Below are 26488 nucleotides of genomic sequence, written 5' to 3'. Positions count from 1 at the left end.
CTTGAGGGGGCCAGACATCAGGTGGTGGTATTGACTGACCACAAAAATTTGATTTATCTTGAGACCGCCAGGCGCCTGAATCCTAGACGGGCGCGCTGGTCATTATTTTTCTCTCGGTTTAATTTTGTGGTGTCATACCTACCGGGTTCTAAGAATGTTAAGGCGGATGCCCTTTCTAGGAGTTTTGAGCCTGACTCGCCTGGTAACTCTGAGCCCACAGGTATCCTTAAGGATGGAGTGGTATTGTCAGCCGTTTCTCCAGACCTGCGGCGGGCCTTGCAGGAGTTTCAGGCGGATAGACCTGATCGTTGCCCACCTGATAAACTGTTTGTTCCTGATGATTGGACCAGTAGAGTCATCTCTGAGGTTCATTCTTCTGCGTTGGCAGGTCATCCTGGCATTTTTGGTACCAGGGATTTGGTGGCAAGGTCCTTCTGGTGGCCTTCACTGTCACGAGATGTGCGAGGCTTTGTGCAGTCTTGTGACGTTTGTGCTCGGGCCAAGCCTTGTTGTTCTCGGGCTAGTGGATTATTGTTGCCCTTGCCTATTCCTAAGAGGCCTTGGACGCACATCTCGATGGATTTTATTTCAGATCTGCCTGTTTCTCAGAAGATGTCTGTCATCTGGGTGGTGTGTGACCGTTTCTCTAAGATGGTCCATTTGGTTCCTCTGCCCAAGTTGCCTTCTTCTTCCGAGTTGGTTCCTCTGTTTTTTCAAAATGTTGTTCGTTTGCATGGTATTCCTGAGAATATCGTTTCTGACAGAGGGACCCAATTCGTGTCTAGATTTTGGCGGGCATTCTGTGCTAGGATGGGCATAGATTTATCTTTTTCGTCCGCTTTCCATCCTCAGACGAATGGCCAGACCGAGCGGATTAATCAGACCCTGGAGACATATCTGAGGTGTTTTGTGTCTGCTGACCAGGATGATTGGGTTGCTTTTTTGCCATTGGCGGAGTTCGCTCTCAATAATCGGGCCAGCTCTGCCACTTTGGTGTCCCCGTTTTTCTGTAATTCGGGGTTTCATCCTCGATTTTCCTCTGGTCAGGTGGAATCTTCGGATTGTCCTGGAGTGGATGCTGTGGTGGAGAGATTGCATCAGATCTGGGGGCAGGTGGTGGACAATTTGAGGTTGTCCCAGGAGAAGACTCAGCTTTTTGCCAACCGCCACCGTCGTGTTGGTCCTCGGCTTTGTGTTGGGGATTTGGTGTGGTTGTCTTCTCGTTTTGTCCCTATGAGGGTCTCTTCTCCTAAGTTTAAGCCTCGGTTCATCGGTCCGTATAAGATATTGGAGATTCTTAACCCTGTTTCCTTCCGTTTGGACCTCCCTGCATCCTTTTCTATTCATAACGTTTTTCATCGGTCATTATTGCGCAGGTATGAGGTACCGGTTGTGCCTTCCGTTGAGCCTCCTGCTCCGGTGTTGGTTGAGGGTGAGTTGGAGTACGTTGTGGAGAAAATCTTGGACTCTCGTGTTTCCAGACGGAGACTCCAGTATCTGGTCAAGTGGAAGGGATACGGCCAGGAGGATAATTCTTGGGTGAATGCATCTGATGTTCATGCCTCTGATCTTGTTCGTGCCTTTCATAGGGCCCATCCTGATCGCCCTGGTGGTTCTGGTGAGGGTTCGGTGCCCCCTCCTTGAGGGGGGGGGTACTGTTGTGAATTTGGATTCTGGGCTCCCCCGGTGGCTACTGGTGGAATTGAACTGGTGTCTTCATCTTCTCTGTTCACCTGTTCCCATCAAGATGTGGGAGTCGCTATATAACCTTGCTGCTCTGTTAGTTGCTTGCCGGTCAACAATGTTATCAGAAGCCTCTCTGTGCTTGTTCCTGCTCCTAGACAACTACTAGATAAGTTGGACTCTTGTCCATGTTTGTTTTTGCATTTTTGTTCCAGTTCACAGCTGTAGTTTCGTTACTGTGTCTGGAAAGCTCTTGTGAACAGGAATTGCCACTCTGGTGTTATGAGTTAATGCCAGAGTTTTAAAGTAATTTCTGGATGGTGTTTTGATAGGGTTTTCAGCTGACCATGAAAGTGTCCTTTCTGTCTTCTGCTATGTAGTAAGTGGACCTCAAATTTGCTAAACCTATTTTCATCCTACGTTTGTTATTTCATCTTAATTCACCGCCAATACATGTGGGGGGCCTCTGTCTCCTTTCGGGGTATTTCTCTAGAGGTGAGCTAGGACTAATATTTTCCTCTGCTAGCATTATTTAGTCCTCCGGCTGGTGCTGGGCATCTAGAATCAACGTAGGCATGCTACCCGGCCACTGCTAGTTGTGCGTTAGGTTTAGTTCATGGTCAGCTCAGTTCCCATCTTCCAAGAGCTAGTTCCTATATATGCTAATGCTATGTTCTCTTGCCATTGAGATCATGACACGCATGTAGAGCAGGTCAGGATGGTGTTTCAGGTTTTGCGTGAGAACGCTTTGTTTGTTAAGGGCTCAAAGTGTCTCTTTGGAGTACAGAAGGTTCCCTTTTTGGGGTTTATTTTTTCCCCTTCTGCGGTGGAGATGGACCCAGTCAAGGTCCGAGCTATTCATGATTGGACTCAACCCACGTCAGTTAAGAGTCTTCAGAAGTTCTTGGGTTTTGCTAACTTCTACCGTCGTTTTATTGCTAATTTTTCTAGCATTGTTAAACCTTTGACGGATATGACCAAGAAAGATTCTGATGTTGCTAACTGGGCTCCTGCAGCCGTGGAGGCTTTCCAGGAGTTGAAGCGCCGGTTTACTTTGGCGCCTGTTTTGTGCCAGCCTGATGTCTCACTTCCCTTTCAGGTTGAAGTGGATGCTTCTGAGATTGGGGCAGGGGCCGTTTTGTCGCAGAGAGGCCCTGGTTGCTCTGTGATGAGACCTTGTGCCTTTTTCTCTAGGAAGTTTTCACCTGCTGAGCAGAATTATGATGTTGGCAATCGGGAGTTGTTGGCCATGAAGTGGGCATTTGAGGAGTGGCGTCATTGGCTCGAGGGTGCTAAGCATCGTGTGGTGGTCTTGACTGATCACAAAAATTTGATGTATCTCGAGTCTGCTAAACGCCTGAATCCTAGACAGGCCCGCTGGTCATTATTTTTCTCCCGTTTTGACTTTGTGGTCTCGTATTTACCAGGTTCAAAAAATGTGAAGGCTGATGCTCTTTCAAGGAGCTTTGTGCCTGACTCTCCGGGAGTCGCAGAACCAGTTGGTATTCTTAAAGAGGGAGTTATCTTGTCAGCCATTTCTCCGGATTTGCGACGTGTGTTGCAGAGATTTCAGGCTGGTAGACCTGACTCTTGTCCACCTGACAGACTGTTTGTTCCTGATAAGTGGACCAGCAGAGTCATTTCCGAGGTTCATTCCTCGGTGTTGGCAGGGCATCCGGGAATTTTTGGCACCAGAGATCTGGTGGCTAGGTCCTTTTGGTGGCCTTCCTTGTCACGGGATGTGCGTTCGTTTGTGCAGTCCTGTGGGACTTGTGCTCGAGCTAAGCCTTGCTGTTCTCGTGCCAGCGGGTTGCTCTTGCCCTTGCCTGTCCCGAAGAGGCCTTGGACGCACATTTCCATGGATTTCATTTCAGATCTCCCGGTGTCTCAGGGCATGTCTGTCATCTGGGTGGTATGTGATCGCTTTTCTAAGATGGTCCATTTGGTACCCTTGCCTAAGCTGCCTTCCTCTTCCGATCTGGTTCCTGTGTTCTTTCAGAATGTGGTTCGTTTACACGGCATTCCTGAGAATATTGTGTCTGACAGAGGATCCCAGTTTGTTTCCAGGTTCTGGCGATCTTTTTGTGCTAGGATGGGCATTGATCTGTCGTTTTCGTCTGCCTTTCATCCTCAGACTAATGGACAAACGGAGCAAACTAATCAGACACTGGAGGCTTATTTGAGGTGTTTTGTTTCTGCGGATCAGGATGATTGGGTGACCTTCTTGCCGTTGGCTGAATTTGCCCTTAATAATCGGGCTAGTTCCGCTACATTGGTTTCGCCATTTTTCTGCAACTCTGGTTTCCATCCTCGTTTTTCCTCGGGACATGTGGAGCCTTCTGACTGTCCTGGGGTAGATTCTGTGGTGGATAGGTTGCGGCAGATCTGGAATCATGTGGTGGACAACTTAAAGTTGTCACATGAGAAGGCTCAGCGTTTTGCCAACCACCGCCGCGGTGTGGGTCCCCGACTTCGTGTTGGGGATTTGGTGTGGCTGTCTTCTCGATTTGTTCCTATGAAGGTCTCCTCTCCTAAATTTAAGCCTTGCTTCATCGGTCCTTACAGGATATTGGAAATCCTTAATCCTGTGTCCTTTTGCTTGGATCTTCCGGTGTCGTTTGCCATTCACAACGTGTTCCATAGGTCTTTGTTGCGGCGGTACGTTGTACCTGTGGTTCCTTCTGTTGAGCCTCCTGCTCCGGTGTTGGTTGAGGGCGAGTTGGAGTACGTGGTGGAGAAGATCTTGGATTCTCGTCTCTCCAGGCGGAGGCTTCAGTATCTGGTCAAGTGGAAGGGCTATGGTCAGGAGGATAATTCCTGGGTGGTTGCCTCTGATGTGCATGCGGACGATTTAGTTCGTGCCTTTCACGCTGCTCATCCTGATCGCCCTGGTGGTCTTGGTGAGGGTTCGGTGACCCCTCCTTAAGGGGGGGGTACTGTTGTGAATTAGACTTTTTTGGCTCCCTCTTGTGGTCACTAGTGATATGACTCTGGGATTTTCTTTCTTCAGTTTGGCACTCACCTGGGCCATTAGTCCAGGGGTGTCGCTATATAAACTTCCTGGATCCTTAGTCCAGTGCCTGGCATCGTTGTATTCAGATCCTTCTGTTGCTCCTGTCTACTGGTCCTGGCTCTTGCAAAATTAAGCTAAGTCCTGCTTCTTTGTTTTTTGAGTTATTTGCTTTGCTCCTATTTTTGTCCAGCTTGTACTAAATGTGATTTCTGACCTTGCTGGAAGCTCTAGGGGGCTGGTGTTCTCCCCCCGGCCGTTAGTCGGTTCGGGGGTTCTTGAATATCCAGCGTGGATATTTTAATAGGGTTTTTGCTGACCATATAAGTCATCTTACTATATTCTGCTATTAGCTAGTGGGCCTCTCTTTGCTAAATACCTAGCTCATTCTTATGTTTGTCTTTTCCTCTTACCTCACCGTTATTATTTGTTGGGGGTTTGTATCCAACTTTTGGGGTCTTTTCTCTGGAGGCAAGAAAGGTCTTTCTTTTCCCTTCTAGGGTTAGTTAGTTCTCCGGCTGGCGCGAGACGTCTAGAACCAACGTAGGCACGTTCCCCGGCTACTTCTATTTGTGGTGCTAGGATTAGATATATGGTTAGCCCAGTTACCACTGCCCTATGAGCTGGTTTTTTGTGTTTGCAGACTTGGTTTTTATTCCTGAGACCCTCTGCCATTGGGGTCATAACAGTGACAGCTTGAAGTCTCTGTATGTAGAGCAGACACTTGAGGTCGGATCTCTTCATCTGTGTCTGGACCCACTAGTTCGAAAGTATCAGGCCTGCTGATGTGGGGCATCGAACGGTACAAAGAGGGAGGACCTGTGAACCATGTAGTGTCCTTCAGATAACTGGGTGCAACGGATCTAGTCGCGTGGTCCGCAGGATTGTGGTGAGTAGGTATGTAGTGCCACTGATTAGTGCCGGTGGATCTTCTTATCCGAAGTACCCAGTTGCTGACGTAGACGTAGAAGCGTCGTGTCTCATTACTGATGTACCCCAGTACCACCTTGCTATCGGTGTAGAACTCTGCATCTTTGATCTTCAGACTCATCGCATCCGAGATCAGTTCGGCCAACTCAACTGCAAGGACAGCAGCACAGAGGTCCAGTCTGGGTATCGTGTGTTCACGAAGTGGCGCCAATTTTGTCCGGCTCATAACGAACCCGATATGGCACTGTCCGCTTACGTCTATGGTTTTGAGGTACGCTACTGCTGCAATCGCTTTGACTGATGCATCACAGAAAATACAAAGTCTTTACGGTCGTTTCACACGAAGGTTGGTCAGGGCTTCAAGAGACTTCCTCCACTCTGCCCACATGTCAGCCTTTTCTGCTGGAAGTGGATCATCCCAATCAGTAGTGTCTTGGGTGAAATCCCTGAGCATCAGCTTTCCTTGGATGGTAAAGAAATGTTCCCTTGTCTCAGGTGACTTCTGAAGCTTGTGTCTTAGGGAGATGAATCTGCTGTAGACCAATTCCCTGTTGTTGGGTAGGCGTCTCCTCTGAGGTTGAAATGGTAGAGGTACGACCCAACTGTTCGACGTATCCTTGACTATTTGTTCATCCATGATGTCCAAGAACATCTTGTCTTCTATAGACATAGCTACCTTGTTGTCTTCCTTCATCCTGTGGAAGACTGTACATCCTATGTGGTCTTGTTCACCTTCACAGGCGTGGTCTTCGTTGATAGGAACTGAGAAAGGGCAAGGTAGGGGAATGCTGCTCGGTAGTTCCTTTACCAACAGACTATTGTGACACGGAAGAGAGATGGACGTCCATTTTCTAGTGTGCTGGTAAGCATACTGTTGACTGAGACTGGCTTGTGTGCTCCTCCTAGGCAGACATCTCCTACAATGACCCATCCAAGGTCTTGCCTCTGGGTGTAAGGAGCATTCCGGGAGCCGTTGATGTATTCTCTAGTCTTGTGGACTCGTAGTATATCTCTCCCCAGAAGTAAAGCTATTGGGGCTTCTGGTTCCAACTCAGGTATCAGGTGGGCTATACGCTTCAGGTGGGTGTGATATGTTGCCACCTCTGGTGAAGGTATCTCCGACCTGTTGTCAGGAATCTGGTTGCACTCCAGGATGGTCGGTAGTGACAGGCAGGTCTGGCCATCTATGGACTCCACTTTGTATCCGGTTGCTTTCCTCCTCGCCGTCTCGACGGTACCTGAACATGTCCTAAGGGAGTCGGGAGAACCGGGGCCTACAATGTTGAAGTTGTCAAAGAAGATGGACCTGGCTAAAGACCTATTACTTTGGTCATCCAGGATTGCATATATCTTGAGCGCTTTGTCTCTGTGGCCTGCTGGATAGACTCGGACAAGGCAGATTTTTGAACAGGATCTTCCTCCTGTGAGTCCCTTACAGATCTCCGTACATTGAGCGATAACCGCAGGAGTGTCTTCGTCGGTGTTCTTCTGCTTCTCATCGTGCTCCTCTGCCTGTGACAACACTCGTCGAGGTGGTCCAGGGTGCAAGGCTGAATTGTGATCCGTGCTGCTGCATTCTGCACATTTCACGCTAGCTTCACAGTTCCTGGCGAAGTGGGAGGTTGTAGCACAACATTTGAAGCAGATGTTGTTTTCCTTGAGGAAACCTTTGCGATCCTCTAAAGTCTTCTCCCTGAAGGCTCTGCACTTTAGTAGAGGATGTGGTTTCCTGTGTAGAGGACACTGCTTACTGACATCCTGAGGTTTGCTCTCCTCCGTAGGGGGCTTAGTTGTCTTGTGAGGAGGACCTTTGGAATCAATATTAGTTTTATGGACTGCCACGGGTGTCTTAGTCTACGTTCACATTTGCGGTCTGCGCCGCAGCGTCGGGCGCCGCAGCGTCGCTGCATGCGTCATGCGCCCCTATATTTAACATGGGGGCGCATGGACATGCGTCGCACTTGCGTTTTGCGCCACATGCGTCACTGCAGCGCACACGTCCGGGCGCAGAGGACGCAGCAAGTTGCATTTTTGCTGCGTCCAAAATCAATCAAAAAAAGGACGCATGCGGCGCAAAACGCAGCGTTGTGCATGCGTTTTGCTGCGTTTTTGTTTGCGTTGTGCGTTGCGGCGCCGACGCTGCGGCGCACAACACAAATGTGAACGTAGCCTTACTGAGTTTGACACCAGGGGTAGTGGAACATGACAGAGTGAAATCAAAACTAGGGGCATTTCTGATCCTTGGCTTGCTGGGTGACAAACTCAACAAATACAGTAAAAGGAGGGAATGGTACATTATGAATTTGTTTATACCGTGAACCATGTATAACCCACCTTTCTTGAAGATTGTAAGGAAGTTTTTGTACTATTGGATTGACACCCCTAGCAGTGTCTAAGAATGCCAATCCAGGCAAGTGACCTTCCTTCTGGGCGACCTGTAACTATCAATAAATCACTCAATTCTCTAAGCCTTTGATAACCTTTGGGCCCTATCTTAGGGAAATCATCAATTCTTTTGAATAAAGCATTCTCTATTACTTCTACGGACCCATAGCATTCATCAAGTCTTTCCCACACTTTACGTAGACCTATGTGTGGGTGTTCTATGTTAATGTCTCTTAGTTTTTTAGCATTCTCGATTGATTCAGTTCCAAGCCACTTTACCAGGAGATCTAACTCCTCACTACTAGAAAGGTCCAGTCCCTGAATGGCGTTCTGGAACGAAGCTCGCCATGACCTATAGTTTTCGGCTTTGTCAGTGAACTTTACAAGTCCTTTTGTTACCAGTTCTCGGCGGGCAAAGAACTTTGCCAAGTCTATGGTGGCTTGATCAGTGTTGGTACGAGCCGGTATGTTATAGTCATGTCTAGTGTGTGGTGCATCACCATACCTGTGACACGCTCTTGGCTTTGGACAGTCTGCATAGTACCTTTTTGGTGAAGAAGATGTCTCTTTAAGGTGAGGTGGGAGCTGTACCTTCTTCTCAGTGGAACGGTAGCTATGGTCCACATCTCTGTGCTGGACGTCTTCTTGTTTGTAGTAGCGAAGTTCGGGGTTGGATCGATGATAATCGGCGTAGGCTGATCGATGTAGCCTGTCGAGGGTGTTGTCCATGCTGGAGTGTCGATGGACGTACTCTGCAACGCGCTGAGCTGGATCTTGCTGCTCTAGATCTGTTCCAAGAGCGTTGCTGTGTCTCTCATAATCAGGATCCTTCATGGCTTCCAAGTACTCTGCCTTAGCTATTGCAGCTGCTGTCTCTTTGTCTGCCATAAGTCTTTCTAGAGACACTTGCAGGCGCACACCTTCTGCCTCTTGCTCTGCCCGCAAACGTGCGGTTTCGGCTTGCAGGCGTGCACTTTCTGTCTGCAGACGTGCATTTTCTGCTTCATGCTCTGCTTGTCTCAGCTTTAGATGCATTTCTTGCTCGGTGAAGGAGGACCTCGCTTTGGCTGCCTCAGCTTCAGCACGGGCGACAGCAGCCAGCTCTGCTAATGATGACCTGCTAGAGCTTGCTCGTGATCTCGTCTTGAGTGAGGATGTGCTGTTTTGAGACATTGTGCGCTTAGCTGCGCACTGCTGAGTGTTTTGGCGGGAAACTGAGTCTATGTGCAGTGGGCTTCCGCGTGGCGGGAACGATGTAGCTCTTCTTGGCGGGCTGCAGTAAGTTCTGAGGCTGTATGGCTGCTGCTGTAATACCCGAATGCGGAGCAGTGTGGGTGTTAGCGGTTCTGTACAGTCTGATCAACTACAGCCTGCGACCGGCTATCAGTTTCACTGAAGGCAGCTAATCTGTTCTTACTTTACAATCACCACCTGCGACTGGCAGTCTCGTTTTTCACTGTTCTGCCTTCCTCCACGTAGGATGCTGTGTGGATTCCAACATACGGCTAAACCTTCATCCACATCCCATTAAACAGACTGTATTGAAGCTCAAGTCTTATTTATTAGGGTGATGATAACATAAACTATAACGTTGAACAACAATGGTGGATAGTATTCATAGTAGATGATCGAATAGTGAATGATGTTGATGTACAAAGTGGATGTTCAGTGAATAATCATAGTGGATGACTGGTGAAAAACTGTAAAGAATAACAGCATATCAGTATATGCACATACAGGGTGCAATCACATAAATAACTGGGACATTACAGCAAGAATTATTGCATTACACAGTAATTCTAGCAGCACTGCCCTATTCTATACAAAGATGCATCTATCTACATGCAAGCTGCAGAGCACAATCTGCCTAACTATATCAGACTATAGGATCTGCATAAGGCTCAAATTCTACACAAACATAAGATGCATTTAACCCTTTATAAACGTACCGAGATCCGTTAGGACAGGGGTAGGAAAGTAAGTGAGACAGGAGCACGTGTGCCTCTCATCAGACCTGAGGAGAAATGGCTACTGAAGCTCATCTTCCACAAGAAGAATGAGGGCGGAACTTACCCAGAAGACATTGCTCTTCTGAGGGAAAGTTGGTAAACAACATGAAAAGTAGGCAACTGATGACCTCCAGTGGCCATAACTTGAATAACCTGATAATTAACTTTCTGCACATTAAGATGGGCAGAACAATGGGGGATGTAAATTTGTTCCTGGCGAGGAATGTTTCCATTTAATGTTTTTGGTTTTCCTTACAGACATAATGCAGAAATCCAAGTTCCTGCTTCTCATCTTCGGCACATTCTGGCTACTGATCGGCCATTACATTCCACAGGTAATCCTCATCCACCAGTGCTGTGCGGTGTGAGGTTTGTTTAGTATGTGGGAAGTCTCGTTTTGCTGTCACAAAATGTCTGTGGGTCTTCTCAATAGGGGGTCAAGCCGACCACTGCCGGAATTTCCATAGTTTACACCCAAAAGTGGCAAAATGATATCAGAAATATCAGGAATCTAAAGATGAGTGAAGGGTCAATGACAAGTGCGCCCCCTCCTGGTGATCTTACTGCAGCCCGCTGTTACCTCTAGGTGGCGGACTGTGAATCAGTGACATGTGCGAGATGGAGCCCCATAGAAAAGGTGTAAATGGGCCCCTGCCATGAGGTGGATGAAGCTCCCAGGAGAGAAGGACACGGTCTCCTTTTACCCTTCTGCACATTTTTACAGCTCTGGATCAATTCTCCATCCATTGTGTTACTGTTCAACAGCAAAGAACAGATTCTGATTATCTAGAATCAAAGAGGGTGAAGTCACGCAGAGTCGGGGACCTTCCCCCTTTATATTAGGAGGGGGGCATGTTACTATTGGTGGAGTATTTATGGGTGGAGCATCTTATTATTGGTGGAGTATTTTATGGGTGGAGCATCTTACTATTGGTGGAGTATTTTATGGGTGGAGCATCTTACCATTGGTGGAGTATTTTATGGGTGGAGCATCTTACTATTGTTGGAGTATTTTATGGGTGGAGCATCTTACTATTGGTGGAGTATTTTATGGGTGGAGCATCTTACTCTTGTTGGAGTATTTTATGGGTGGAGCATCTTATTATTGCTGGAGTATTTTATGGGTGGAGCATCTTACCATTGGTGGAGTAATTTATGGGTGGAGCATCTTACTATTGCTGGAGTATTTTATGGGTGGAGCATCTTATTATTAGTGGAGTATTTTATGGGTGGAGCATCTTATTATTGGTGGAGTATTTTATGGGTGGAGCATCTTATTATTAGTGGAGCATTTTATGGGTGGAGCATCTTATTATTGGTGGAGTATTTTATGGGTGGAGCATCTTACTATTGGTGGAGTATTTTATGGGTGGAGCATGTTACTATTGGTGGAGTATTTTATGGGTGGAGCATCTTACTATTGCTGGAGTATTTTATGGGTGGAGCATCTTATTATTAGTGGAGTATTTTATGGGTGGAGCATCTTATTATTGGTGGAGTATTTTATGGGTGGAGCATCTTATTATTAGTGGAGTATTTTATGGGTGGAGCATCTTATTATTGGTGGAGTATTTTATGGGTGGAGCATCTTACTATTGGTGGAGTATTTTATGGGTGGAGCATCTTACCATTGGTGGAGTAATTTATGGGTGGAGCATCTTACTATTGTTGGAGTATTTTATGGGTGGAGCATCTTACTATTGTTGGAGTATTTTATGGGTGGAGCATCTTACCATTGGTGGAGTAATTTATGGGTGGAGCATCTTACTATTGCTGGAGTATTTTATGGGTGGAGCATCTTATTATTAGTGGAGTATTTTATGGGTGGAGCATCTTATTATTGGTGGAGTATTTTATGGGTGGAGCATCTTATTATTAGTGGAGCATTTTATGGGTGGAGCATCTTATTATTGGTGGAGTATTTTATGGGTGGAGCATCTTACTATTGGTGGAGTATTTTATGGGTGGAGCATGTTACTATTGGTGGAGTATTTTATGGGTGGAGCATCTTACTATTGCTGGAGTATTTTATGGGTGGAGCATCTTATTATTAGTGGAGTATTTTATGGGTGGAGCATCTTATTATTGGTGGAGTATTTTATGGGTGGAGCATCTTATTATTAGTGGAGTATTTTATGGGTGGAGCATCTTATTATTGGTGGAGTATTTTATGGGTGGAGCATCTTACTATTGGTGGAGTATTTTATGGGTGGAGTATGTTACTATTGGTGGAGTATTTTATGGGTGGAGCATCTTATTATTGGTGGAGTATCTATGGGTGGAGCATCTTATTATTGGTGGAGTATTTTATGGGTGGAGCATGTTACTATTGGTGGAGTATCTATGGGTGGAGCATCTTACCATTGGTGGAGTAATTTATGGGTGGAGCATCTTATTATTGGTGGAGTATTTTATGGGTGGAGCATCTTATTATTAGTGGAGTATTTTATGGGTGGAGCATCTTATTATTGCTGGAGTATTTTATCTGTGGAACATCTTACTATTGGTGGAGTATTTTATGGGTGGAGCATCTTATTATTAGTGGAGTATTTTATGGGTGGAGCATATTATTATTGCTGGAGTATTTTATGGGTGGAGCATCTTATTATTGGTGGAGTATTTTATGGGTGGAGCATCTTATTATTGATGGAGTATTTTATGGGTGGAGCATCTTATTATTAGTGGAGTATTTTATGGGTGGAACATCTTATTATTGCTGGAGTATTTTATCTGTGGAGCATCTTACTATTGGCGCAGTATTTTATGGGTGGAGCATCTTATTATTGCTGGAGTATTTTATGGGTGGAACATCTTATTATTGCTGGAGTATTTTATCTGTGGAGCATCCTACTATTGGTGGAGTATTTTATGGGTAGAGCATCTTATTACTGTTGGAGTATTTTATCTGTAGAGCATCTTATTATTAGTGGAGTATTTTATGGGTGGAGCATCTTACTATTGGTGGAGTATTTTATGGGTGGGGCATCTTACTATTAGAGAAGTATTTTATTGGTGGAGCATCTTACTATTGGAGAAGTATTTTATGGGTGGAGCATCTTATTATTGGAGAAGTATTTTATGCGTGGAGCATCTTATTATTGGAGAAGTATTTTATGGGTGGAGCATCTTATTATTGGAGAAGTATTTTATGGGTGGGGCATCTTACTATTGGAGAAGTATTTTATGGGTGGAGCATCTTACTATTGGAGAAGTATTTTATCTGTAGAGCATCTTATTATTGTTAGAGTATTTTATGGGTGGAGCATCTTATTATTGGAGAAGTATTTTATGGGTGGAGCATCTTATTATTGGAGAAGTATTTTATCTGTAGAGCATCTTATTATTGTTAGAGTATTTTATGGGTGGATCTCCTTACTATTGATGAAGAATTTTATATGTGGAGCATCTTGTTATTGGTGGACTATTTTATGGCTGAGTCTCTTTACTATTGGTGAAGAATTTTATGGTTGGAGCATCTTATTATTGGATAAGAAGGAAGAATAAATTCAGCTTACCACGCTGTGCAATGCAAGGTCTCTGTTGAAAGTTCTCTCTGGAGGGTGCTTCTCCTGCCGGTGATTGTGGTCAAATGGAAGCAAGGAATGAAGGGATGAGTGAGCTCAGCACAGCCGTCCAGGTAATCATAAAAGAAACTTTATTCAGTTCTCAAAGCATAAAAATTGTATAAAAACAACCTGACAGGTTTCTGGCACGTCAGTGCCCTTAGTTATAGGTCTTATTATATTGGAGGAGTATTTTATGAATGAAGCATCTTACTATTGGAGCATTTTGTGGGTGGAGAATTTTACTATTGATTTAGTATTTTATGGGTGGAACATATTACTATTGGTGGAGTACTTTATGGGTGGAGAATCTTAATATTGGAGCATTTTATGAGTGTAGAATTTTACTATTAATGGAGTATTTTGTGTGTGGGGCATATTATTATTGGTGGAGTATTTTATGGGTGGAAGTTCTTATTATTGGTTAACTATCACTAGGGTTGAGTGAAACGGGTCGATCATTTTCAAAAGTCGCCGACTTTTGGCTAAGTCGGCGTCTCATGAAACCCGATCCGACCCCTGTGCTTGTCGGCCATGCGGTACGCGACTTTCGCGCCAAAGTCGCGTTTCAATGACGCGAAAAGCGCCATTTCTCAGCCAATGAAGGTGAACGCAGAGTGTGGGCAGCGTGATGACATAGATCCTGGTCCCCACCATCTTAGAGAAGGGCATTGCAGTGATTGGCTTGCTGTCTGCGGCGTCACAGGGGCTATAAAGGGGCGTTCCCGCCGACCGCCATCTTACTGCTGCTGATCTGAGCTTAGGGACAGGTTGCTGCCGCTTCGTCAGAAGCAGGGAGAGCGTTAGGCAGGGTCCACTAACCACCAAACTGCTTGTGCTGCAGCGATTTCCACTGTCCAACACCACCTTCGGTGTGCAGGGACTGTGGAAGCTATTTTTTTTTTTTTTTCCCCTCAGCGCTGTAGCTCATTGGGCTGCCCTAGAAGGCTCCGTGATAGCTGTATTGCTGTGTGTACGCCACTGTGGAAACCAACTGCTTTTTTCAAAGCACATATCCTCTTGTTCCTTCCTTTCTGCACAGCTATCTTTTTTGTTTGTCCACACTTTTTATTTAATTTGTGCATCAGTCCACTCCTATTGCTGCCTGCCATACCTGGCTTACATTACTGCAGGGAGATAGTAATTGTAGGACAGTCCCTGTTTTTTTTTTTTGTTTGTTTTTTTTGTGGGAGATTAAGATTGGCATTTCTGCTACAGTGCCATCCCTGTGTGTGCCATCTCTCACTGAGTGGGCCATAGAAAGCCTATTTATTTTTTCCGTGATTTGTGTTCTAAATTCTACCTCAACACAAAAACACTACATCAATCAGTGGGAGAAAAATATTGGCCTCAGTCAGGGCTTGTGTGCCACTGCTGTGTATGCTATCTCTCATTCAGTGGGCTATAGAAAGCCTATTTATTTTTATTTTTTTTTAATATTATTTGGTTTCTAAAGTCTCCCTGAAAAAAAAAAAAAAACCTAAAAAAACAGTGGGAGAGTAATATTGCCCTTTCAGCTTGTGTGCCAGTCTTGACTCCTGGGTGTGCCACCTCTCTCCCTCTCATTCAGTGGGCCATAGAAAGCCTATTTATTTATTTTTTTTTAATATTATTGGGTTTCTAAAGTCTCCCTTAAAAAACAAAAAATACATAAAAAAACAGTGGGAGAGTAATATTGCCCTTTCAGCTTGTGTGCCAGGCTTGACTCCTGGGTGTGCCACCTCTCTCCCTCTCATTCAGTGGGCCATAGAAAGCCTATTTATTTTTTTTTTTTAAATATTATTGGGTTTCTAAAGTCTCCCTTAAAAAACAAAAAATACATAAAAAAACAGTGGGAGAGTAATATTGCCCTTTCAGCTTGTGTGCCAGTCTTGACTCCTGGGTGTGCCACCTCTCTCTCTCATTCAGTGGGCCATAGAAAGGCTATTTTTTTTTTGGTTTTTTTAATATTATTTGGTTTCTAAAGTCTCCCTGAAAAAAAAAAAAAAAACATACAAAAAACAGTGGGAGAGTAATATTGCCCTTTCAGCTTGTGTGCCAGGCTTGACTCCTGGGTGTGCCACCTCTCTCCCTTTCATTCAGTGGGCCATAGAAAGCCTATTTATTTATTTTTTTAAATATTATTGGGTTTCTAAAGTCTCCCTTAAAAAACAAAAAATACATAAAAAAACAGTGGGAGAGTAATATTGCCCTTTCAGCTTGTGTGCCAGTCTTGACTCCTGGGTGTGCCACCTCTCTCTCTCATTCAGTGGGCCATAGAAAGCCTATTTATTTATTTTTTTAAATATTATTGGGTTTCTAAAGTCTCCCTTAAAAAACAAAAAATACATAAAAAAACAGTGGGAGAGTAATATTGCCCTTTCAGCTTGTGTGCCAGTCTTGACTCCTGGGTGTGCCACCTCTCTCTCTCATTCAGTGGGCCATAGAAAGGCTATTTTTTTTTTGGTTTTTTTAATATTATTTGGTTTCTAAAGTCTCCCTGAAAAAAAAAAAAAAAACATACAAAAAACAGTGGGAGAGTAATATTGCCCTTTCAGCTTGTGTGCCAGTCTTGACTCCTGGGTGTGCCACCTCTCTCCCTTTCATTCAGTGGGCCATAGAAAGCCTATTTATTTATTTTTTTTAATATTATTGTGTTTCTAAAGTCTCCCTTAAAAAACAAAAAATACATAAAAAAACAGTGGGAGAGTAATATTGCCCTTTCAGCTTGTGTGCCAGTCTTGACTCCTGGGTGTGCCACCTCTCTCTCTCATTCAGTGGGCCATAGAAAGGCTATTTTTTTTTTGGTTTTTTTAATATTATTTGGTTTCTAAAGTCTCCCTGAAAAAAAAAAAAAAAACATACAAAAAACAGTGGGAGAGTAATATTGCCCTTTCAGCTTGTGTGCCAGTCTTGACTCCTGGGTGTGCCACCTCTCTCTCTCATTCAGTGGGCCATAGAAAGGCTATTTTTTTTTGGTTTTTTTAATATTATTTGGTTTCTAAAGTCTCCCTGAAAAAAAAAAAAAAAACATACAAAAAACAGTGGGAGAGTAATATTGCCCTTTCAGCTTGTGTGCCAGTCTTGACTCCTGGGTGTGCCACCTCTCTCCCTTTCATTCAGTGGGCCATAGAAAGCCTATTTATTTATTTTTTTTAAATATTATTGGGTTTCTAAAGTCTCCCTTAAAAAACAAAAAATACATAAAAAAAACAGTGGGAGAGTAATATTGCCCTTTCAGCTTGTGTGCCAGTCTTGACTCCTGGGTGTGCCACCTCTCTCTCTCATTCAGTGGGCCATAGAAAGGCTATTTTTTTTTTGGTTTTTTTAATATTATTTGGTTTCTAAAGTCTCCCTGAAAAAAAAAAAAAAACCATACAAAAAACAGTGGGAGAGTAATATTGCCCTTTCAGCTTGTGTGCCAGTCTTGACTCCTGGGTGTGCCACCTCTCTCCCTTTCATTCAGTGGGCCATAGAAAGCCTATTTATTTATTTTTTTAAATATTATTGGGTTTCTAAAGTCTCCCTTAAAAAACAAAAAATACATAAAAAAACAGTGGGAGAGTAATATTGCCCTTTCAGCTTGTGTGCCAGTCTTGACTCCTGGGTGTGCCACCTCTCTCTCTCATTCAGTGGGCCATAGAAAGGCTATTTTTTTTTTGGTTTTTTTAATATTATTTGGTTTCTAAAGTCTCCCTGAAAAAAAAAAAAAACATACAAAAAACAGTGGGAGAGTAATATTGCCCTTTCAGCTTGTGTGCCAGTCTTGACTCCTGGGTGTGCCACCTCTCTCTCTCATTCAGTGGGCCATAGAAAGGCTATTTTTTTTTTGGTTTTTTTAATATTATTTGGTTTCTAAAGTCTCCCTGAAAAAAAAAAAAAAACATACAAAAAACAGTGGGAGAGTAATATTGCCCTTTCAGCTTGTGTGCCAGTCTTGACTCCTGGGTGTGCCACCTCTCTCCCTTTCATTCAGTGGGCCATAGAAAGCCTATTTATTTTTTTTTTTAAATATTATTGGGTTTCTAAAGTCTCCCTTAAAAAACAAAAAATACATAAAAAAACAGTGGGAGAGTAATATTGCCCTTTCAGCTTGTGTGCCAGTCTTGACTCCTGGGTGTGCCACCTCTCTCTCTCATTCAGTGGGCCATAGAAAGGCTATTTTTTTTTTGGTTTTTTTAATATTATTTGGTTTCTAAAGTCTCCCTGAAAAAAAAAAAAAAAACATACAAAAAACAGTGGGAGAGTAATATTGCCCTTTCAGCTTGTGTGCCAGTCTTGACTCCTGGGTGTGCCACCTCTCTCCCTTTCATTCAGTGGGCCATAGAAAGCCTATTTATTTTTTTTTTTAAATATTATTGGGTTTCTAAAGTCTCCCTTAAAAAACAAAAAATACATAAAAAAACAGTGGGAGAGTAATATTGCCCTTTCAGCTTGTGTGCCAGGCTTGACTCCTGGGTGTGCCACCTCTCTCCCTCTCATTCAGTGGGCCATAGAAAGCCTATTTATTTTTTTTTTTAAATATTATTGGGTTTCTAAAGTCTCCCTTAAAAAACAAAAAATACATAAAAAAACAGTGGGAGAGTAATATTGCCCTTTCAGCTTGTGTGCCAGTCTTGACTCCTGGGTGTGCCACCTCTCTCCCTCTCATTCAGTGGGCCATAGAAAGCCTATTTATTTATTTTTTTAAATATTATTGGGTTTCTAAAGTCTCCCTTAAAAAAAAAAAATACATAAAAAAACAGTGGGAGAGTAATATTGCCCTTTCAGCTTGTGTGCCAGTCTTGACTCCTGGGTGTGCCACCTCTCTCCCTCTCATTCAGTGGGCCATAGAAAGCCTATTTATTTATTTTTTTAAATATTATTGGGTTTCTAAAGTCTCCCTTAAAAAAAAAAAATACATAAAAAAACAGTGGGAGAGTAATATTGCCCTTTCAGCTTGTGTGCCAGTCTTGACTCCTGGGTGTGCCACCTCTCTCTCTCATTCAGTGGGCCATAGAAAGCATTTTTTTTTTTTTTTCCTTGATTTGTGTTCTAAAATCTACCTCAACACAAAAACACTACATCAATCAGTGGGAGAAAAATATTGGCCTCAGTCAGGGCTTGTGTGCCACTGCTGTGTGTGCTATCTCTCATTCAGTGGGCTATAGAAAGCCTTTTTTTTTCTTTTTTTTTTTTTTTTTTAATATTATTTGGTTTCTAAAGTCTCCCTGAAAAAAAAAAAAACACCTAAAAAAACAGTGGGAGAGTAATATTGCCCTTTCAGCTTGTGTGCCAGTCTTGACTCCTGGGTGTGCCACCTCTCTCTCTCTAATTGTGGGCCATAGAAAGCCTTTTTTTTTTTTTTTTTTTTTAATATTATTTGGTTTCTAAAGTCTCCCTGAGAAAAAAAAAAAAATAAATTAGGTGGGAGATTAATATTGACATTAGTGCTTGAGTGACAGTCCTGCGTGTGTGTCATCTCTGTGATTTTGTGCCACAGAAAACAGAGTGTGTAACATTGTGCCTGATTTTCCTTGTGGTCTCACCAACCTGTTAAGGGATATTGAAATCATACTGAAGTTATAGCTCACCGTGTAAGTTGTTTGACAGCAACAAATAAAGTTACTTTGGTTAAGATTTTAAAACAATGAGGAAGTCTGGTGCAAGAGGTCGTCGTGGGCGTTCATTGTCAGCTGGTAATGATGGTAGTGGTAGTGGAGCATCAGGTGGTCGTGGGGATAAAAATATTCCACCTAAGTCTGGAGCTGTGGAGCCAGTTTCGTCGTCAGGCTACACAAGGCCTCGAACGCTCTCTTTTCTGGGAGTAGGAAAACCGCTTTTAAAGGCGGAGCAGCAACAGCAAGTTTTGGCTTACATTGCAGACTCAGCCTCTAGCTCTTTTGCCTCCTCTTCCGAAACTGGTAAATGTAAAAGCAGCGCGTCGCTTGTGGATGTTCACGGTCAGGGACAAGTCGCTTCCTTGTCCTCCTCAGCAAAAACTACAACAAGAGAGAAGGATGCAGCAGGCGACACAACGGGTCACTCCATGGAGCTCTTTACACATACCGTCCCTGGCTTAGAAAGTGAAACATTTAACAGGCCATGCCCATTACAAGTATATTCTGACATGGAGTGCACTGATGCACAGCCACAGCCAGAGTACTATGCTGCTCCTTTGACTCAGACCACCACATTGCCCTCTCAGGGTACAGATCCACAATCAGACCCTGATGAGACTATGTTGCCCCGCCACGAACGCTATACCACCGACCGACACAGTGACACAGACGAAGTTGCACACGAGCTCGAAGAGGAGGTAATAGATGACCCAGTTATTGACCCCGATTGGCAGCCATTGGGGGAACAGGGTGCAGGCGGCAGTAGTTCGGAAGCGGAGGTGGAGGAGGGGCCGCAGCAGGCATCAACATCGCAACAGGTTCCATCTGCCGGGCCCGTATCTGGCCCAAAACGCGTGTCAAAGCCAAAACCTGTTGGAGCACAGCGTTGCCATCCGGTTAAAGCTCAGTCTGCAATCCCTGAAAAGGGATCCGAGTCTAGGAAGAGTGCAGTCTGGCATTTTTTTAAACAACATCCAACTGATCAGCGCAAAGTCATCTGTCAAAAATGTTCAACTAGCTTAAGCAGAGGTCAGAATCTGAAAAGTCTAAATACTAGTTGCATGCATAGACACTTAACCACCATGCATTTTCAAGCCTGGACTAACTACCAAACGTCCCTCAAGGTTGTAGCACCCTCGGCCAATGAAGCTAGTCAGCAACGCAACATCCCTTCCGTCACTGTAAGGCCACCATTTTCCGCACCACCGGCAGTATCTGTGCAGGTTTCTTTGCCAGCCAAAAGCAGTCAGGGTCAGGGAATCACCAGTTTTGTAGGAGGAAATATTGCATCTAGGGCACCGGCGGAAACAATACCGTCTCCAACCGTCTCTCAGTCTGCCATGTACACCGGCACACCCGAAAGTTCCACGATCTCCAGCTCTCCAGTCCAGCTCACCCTACATGAGACTCTGGTTAGAAAAAGGAAGTACTTATCCTCGCATCCGCGTACACAGGGTTTTAACGCCCACATAGCTAGACTAATCTCGTTAGAGATGATGCCCTACCGGTTAGTTGAAAGCGAAGCTTTCAAAGCCCTGATGGAGTACGCTGAACCACGATACGAGCTACCCAGTCGACACTTTTTTTCCAGAAAAGCCATCCCAGCCCTGCACCAGCATGTTAAACAGCGCATCGTCCATGCACTCAGGCAATCTGTGAGTACAAAGGTGCACCTGACTACAGATGCATGGACCAGTAGGCATGGCCAGGGACGTTATGTGTCCATCACGGCACACTGGGTGAATGTGGTGGATGCAGGGTCCACAGGCGACATCAATTTAGGGACAGTTGTGCCTAGCCCACGGTCTAGGAAACAGTTGGCTGTAGGCGTTCGCACCCCCTCCTCCTCCTCCTCCTCGTCCTCCTGCAGAAGCTACAGCTCTTCCACAGAACGCAGTCTGCCAACCACTCCATCGGCAGATGACACTGTTGCACACCAGTTGTCCCATTATGGGCCAGCTACTGCCAAGCGTCAGCAGGCTGTATTGGCTATGAAGTGCTTGGGCGACAACAGACACACCGCGGAAGTTCTGTCCGAGTTCTTGCAACAAGAAACACAGTCGTGGCTGGGCACAGTAGATCTTGAGGCAGGCAAGGTAGTGAGTGATAACGGAAGGAATTTCATGGCTGCCATCTCCCTTTCCCAACTGAAACACATTCCTTGCCTGGCTCACACCTTAAACCTGGTGGTGCAGTGCTTATTGAAAACTTATCCTGGGTTCTCCGACCTGCTCCTCAAAGTGCGTGCACTTTGCTCACATATCTGTTATGACCCCAATGGCGAGGGTCTCAGAGGAACGTGGAAGTCTGCAGAATACAAAAATCCAGCTCATAGGGCAGTGGTAACTGGGTTGACCATATATCTACTCCTAACGCCAACACTAGAAGTAGCCGGGGATCATTCCTACGTTGATTCTAGATGACACGCGCCAGCCGGAGAATCTAGCTACCCCTAGTAGAGGAAAACAAAGACCTTTCTTGCCTCCAGAGAAGGGGACCCCAAAGCTGGATAGAAGCCCCCACAAATAATGACGGTGAGGTAAGAGGAAATGACAAACACAGAAATGAACCAGGTTTAGCACAGAGAGGCCCGCTTACTGATAGCAGAATAAAGAAAGGTAACTTATATGGTCAACAAAAACCCTATCAAAATCCACACTGGAAATTCAAGAACCCCCGAACCGTCTAACGGTCCGGGGGGAGAACACCAGCCCCCTAGAGCTTCCAGCAAAGGTCAGGATGTAGATTTGGAACAAGCTGGACAAAAATACAAAACCAAAACAAATAGCAAAAAGCAAAAGGCAGACTTAGCTGATATAACTGGAACCAGGATCAGTAGACAAGAGCACAGCAGACTAGCTCTGATAACTACGTTGCCAGGCATTGAACTGAAGGTCCAGGGAGCTTATATAGCAACACCCCTAACTAACGACCCAGGTGTGGATAAAAGGAATGACAGAAAAACCAGAGTCAAAAAACTAGTAACCACTAGAGGGAGCAAAAAGCAAATCACAACAGTACCCCCCCCTTAGTGAGGGGTCACCGAACCCTCACCACGACCACCAGGGCGATCAGGATGAGCGGCATGAAAGGCACGAACCAAATCGGCCGCATGAACATCAGAGGCGACCACCCAGGAATTATCCTCCTGACCATAGCCCTTCCACTTGACCAGGTACTGAAGCCTCCGCCTGGAGAGGCGAGAATCCAAGATCTTCTCCACCACGTACTCCAACTCGCCCTCAACCAACACCGGAGCAGGAGGCTCAGCAGAAGGAACTACAGGCACAATGTACCGCCACAACAAGGACCTATGAAATACATTGTGAATAGCAAACGACACAGGAAGATCCAGACGAAAAGATACAGGATTAAGGATTTCCAATATCTTGTAAGGCCCAATAAAACGAGGTTTAAATTTGGGAGAGGAGACCTTCATGGGAACAAAGCGGGAAGAAAGCCATACCAAATCCCCAACGCGTAGTCGGGGACCCACACCGCGGCGGCGGTTGGCAAAGCGCTGAGCCTTCTCCTGTGACAACTTCAAGTTGTCCACCACATGATTCCAGATCTGCTGCAACCTATCCACCACAGAATCCACCCCAGGACAGTCAGAAGGCTCCACATGACCCGAAGAAAAGCGAGGATGGAAACCAGAGTTGCAGAAAAAAGGCGAAACCAAGGTGGCGGAACTAGCCCGATTACTAAGGGCAAACTCAGCCAACGGCAAGAATGTCACCCAATCGTCCTGATCAGCAGAGACAAAACACCTCAAATAAGCCTCCAAAGTCTGATTGGTTCGCTCCGTCTGTCCATTAGTCTGAGGATGGAAAGCAGACGAAAATGACAAATCAATGCCCATCCTACTACAAAAGGATCGCCAGAACCTGGAAACGAACTGGGATCCTCTGTCAGACACAATATTCTCAGGGATGCCGTGCAAACGAACCACGTTCTGGAAAAACACAGGAACCAGATCGGAAGAGGAAGGCAGCTTAGGCAAAGGAACCAAATGGACCATCTTGGAGAAGCGATCACATATCACCCAGATAACGGACATGCCCTGAGATAGCGGAAGATCAGAAATGAAATCCATGGAGATATGTGTCCAAGGTCTCTTCGGGACAGGCAAGGGCAAGAGCAAACCGCTGGCACGAGAACAGCAAGGCTTAGCTCGAGCACAAGTCCCACAGGACTGCACAAATGACCGCACATCCCTTGACAAGGAAGGCCACCAAAAGGACCTGGCCACCAGATCTCTGGTGCCAAAAATGCCCGGGTGACCTGCCAACACCGAGGAATGAACCTCGGAAATGACTCTGCTGGTCCACTTATCCGGGACAAACAGTCTGTCAGGTGGACAAGACTCAGGCCTATCAGCCTGAAATCTCTGCAACACACGTCGCAGATCCGGAGAAATAGCTGACAAGATAACTCCATCTTTAAGAATACCAACAGGATCAGCGACTCCAGGAGCATCAGGCACAAAGCTCCTAGAAAGAGCATCGGCCTTCACATTCTTTGAACCTGGTAAATACGAGACAACAAAATCAAAGCGGGAGAAAAACAATGACCAGCGGGCCTGTCTCGGATTAAGGCGTTTAGCAGACTCGAGATACATCAGATTTTTGTGATCAGTCAAGACCACCACACGATGCTTAGCACCCTCGAGCCAATGACGCCACTCCTCAAATGCCCATTTCATGGCCAACAACTCCCGATTGCCCACATCATAATTTCGCTCGGCAGGCGAAAACTTCCTAGAGAAAAAGGCACAAGGTTTCATAACAGAGCAACCAGGGCCTCTCTGCGACAAAACGGCCCCTGCCCCAATCTCTGAAGCATCCACCTCAACCTGAAAGGGAAGTGAGACGTCAGGCTGGCACAAAACAGGCGCCGAAGTAAACCGGCGTTTCAACTCCTGGAAAGCCTCCACGGCAGCAGGAGCCCAGTTAGCTACATCGGAGCCCTTCTTGGTCATATCCGTCAAAGGTTTCACAATGCTAGAAAAATTAGCGATAAAACGACGGTAGAAGTTAGCGAAGCCCAAGAACTTCTGAAGACTCTTAACTGACGAGGGCTGAGTCCAATCAAGAATAGCTCGGACCTTGACTGGGTCCATCTCCACAGCAGAAGGGGAAAAAATGAACCCCAAAAAGGGAACCTTCTGTACACCAAAGAGACACTTTGAGCCCTTGACAAACAAAGAATTTTCACGCAAAATTTTAAAGACCAACCTGACCTGCTCCACATGCGAATCCCAATTATCAGAAAAAACCAAAATATCATCCAGATAAACAATCAAAAATCTATCCAGATACTTCCGGAAAATGTCATGCATAAAGGACTGAAAAACTGAAGGCGCATTGGAGAGCCCAAAAGGCATCACCAAGTACTCAAAATGACCTTCAGGCGTATTGAATGCGGTTTTCCATTCATCACCTTGCTTAATGCGCACAAGGTTGTACGCACCACGAAGGTCTATCTTGGTGAACCACTTGGCACCCTTAATCCGGGCAAACAAGTCAGACAACAGCGGTAAAGGATACTGAAATTTGACAGTGATCTTATTTAAAAGCCGATAATCAATACAAGGTCTCAAAGATCCGTCCTTTTTTGCCACAAAAAAGAATCCCGCACCAAGAGGGGAAGAAGACGGACGAATATGTCCTTTCTCCAGAGACTCCTTGATATATGAACGCATAGCGGTATGTTCAGGCACCGACAGATTAAACAGTCTTCCCTTAGGAAATTTACTGCCTGGGATCAAATCTATAGCACAGTCACAGTCCCTATGAGGAGGCAGTGCACTGGACTCAGACTCACTGAAGACATCCTGATAATCAGACAAATACTCCGGAACTTCCGAAGGCGTAGAAGAAGCAATAGACACAGGCAGGGAATCCCCATGAATACCACGACAGCCCCAACTTGAGACTGACATAGCCTTCCAGTCCAGGACTGGATTATGGGTCTGTAACCATGGCAGCCCCAAAACAACCAAATCATGCATTTTATGTAAAACCAGGAAACGTATCACCTCGCGGTGTTCAGGAGTCATGCACATGGTAACCTGTGTCCAATACTGCGGTTTATTTGCTGCCAATGGTGTAGCATCAATACCCCTAAGAGGAATAGGATTTTCTAATGGTTCAAGAGTAAAACCACAGCGCTTAGCAAATGAGAGATCCATGAGACTCAGGGCAGCACCTGAATCTACAAACGCCATGACAGGATAAGATGACAGTGAGCAAATCAAAGTTACAGACAGAATAAACTTAGGATGCAAATTACCAACGGTGACAGGACTAACAACCTTAGCTATACGTTTAGAGCATGCTGAGATAACATGTGTAGAATCACCACAGTAGTAGCACAAGCCATTCCGGCGTCTATGAATTTTCCGCTCATTTCTAGTCAGGATTCTATCACATTGCATTAAATCAGGTGTCTGTTCAGACAACACCATGAGGGAATTTGCGGTTTTTCTATCACATTGCACCGAATTAGGTGTCTGTTCAGACAACACCATGAGGGAATTTGCGGTTTTGCGCTCCCGCAACCGCCGGTCAATTTGAATAGCCAGTGCCATAGTATCATTCAGACCTGTGGGAATGGGAAAACCCACCATCACATTCTTAATGGCTTCAGAAAGGCCATTTCTAAAATTAGCGGCCAGTGCACACTCGTTCCAATGTGTCAGCACGGACCATTTCCGAAATTTTTGGCAATACACCTCAGCCTCGTCCTGTCCCTGAGACATAGCCAGCAAGGCCTTTTCTGCCTGAATCTCAAGATTGGGTTCCTCATAAAGTAAACCGAGCGCCAGAAAAAACGCATCAATATCAGCCAATGCCGGATCTCCTGGCGCCAACGAAAAAGCCCAATCCTGAGGGTCGCCCCGTAAGAACGAAATCACAATTTTTACTTGCTGAGCAGAATCTCCAGATGAACAGGGTCTCAGGGACAAAAACAATTTACAATTATTCACAAAATTCCTAAACTTAAACCTGTCTCCGGAAAACAGTTCAGGAATCAGTATTTTAGGTTCTGACCTAGGATTTCTGATAACATAGTCTTGTATGCCCTGCACACGAGTAGCCAGCTGGTCCACACTTGTAATCAAGGTCTGGACATTCATGTCTGCAGCAAGCATAGCCAGAAAAAACGTACTATCCTTTAAAACGATATTTTATTACTATTAACTTATCTAAAATTCCAATAAATAAAACTCAATTGTATGCAATCAACATCAGCCAACTGGGTTGGATAAGCTAGAAAAATAGGGAGAAATTAGCAAATATGCCTGACACAGTCCCTGTAGGTGGC

The 26488-nt window shown here is 45.0% G+C and overlaps 1 protein-coding gene across 1 annotated transcript in view; it reads left to right on the top strand.

Moving 5' to 3' along the window:
- LOC143817475 (uncharacterized) overlaps window positions 1–26488 on the top strand; it is a 191074-nt gene that overhangs the window by 33860 nt on the left and 130726 nt on the right. The window contains exon 2 of the mRNA XM_077298915.1: window positions 10276–10352. Coding sequence (XP_077155030.1) covers window positions 10281–10352 — 72 coding nt within the window. The 5' untranslated portion in view covers window positions 10276–10280. The remainder of the gene's footprint in view (window positions 1–10275; window positions 10353–26488) is intronic.

The sequence above is a fragment of the Ranitomeya variabilis genome, chromosome 3 (genome assembly GCF_051348905.1).
Source record: "Ranitomeya variabilis isolate aRanVar5 chromosome 3, aRanVar5.hap1, whole genome shotgun sequence".
NCBI lineage: Eukaryota > Metazoa > Chordata > Amphibia > Anura > Dendrobatidae > Ranitomeya > Ranitomeya variabilis.
This window is presented reverse-complemented; position numbering and strand designations above follow the sequence as displayed.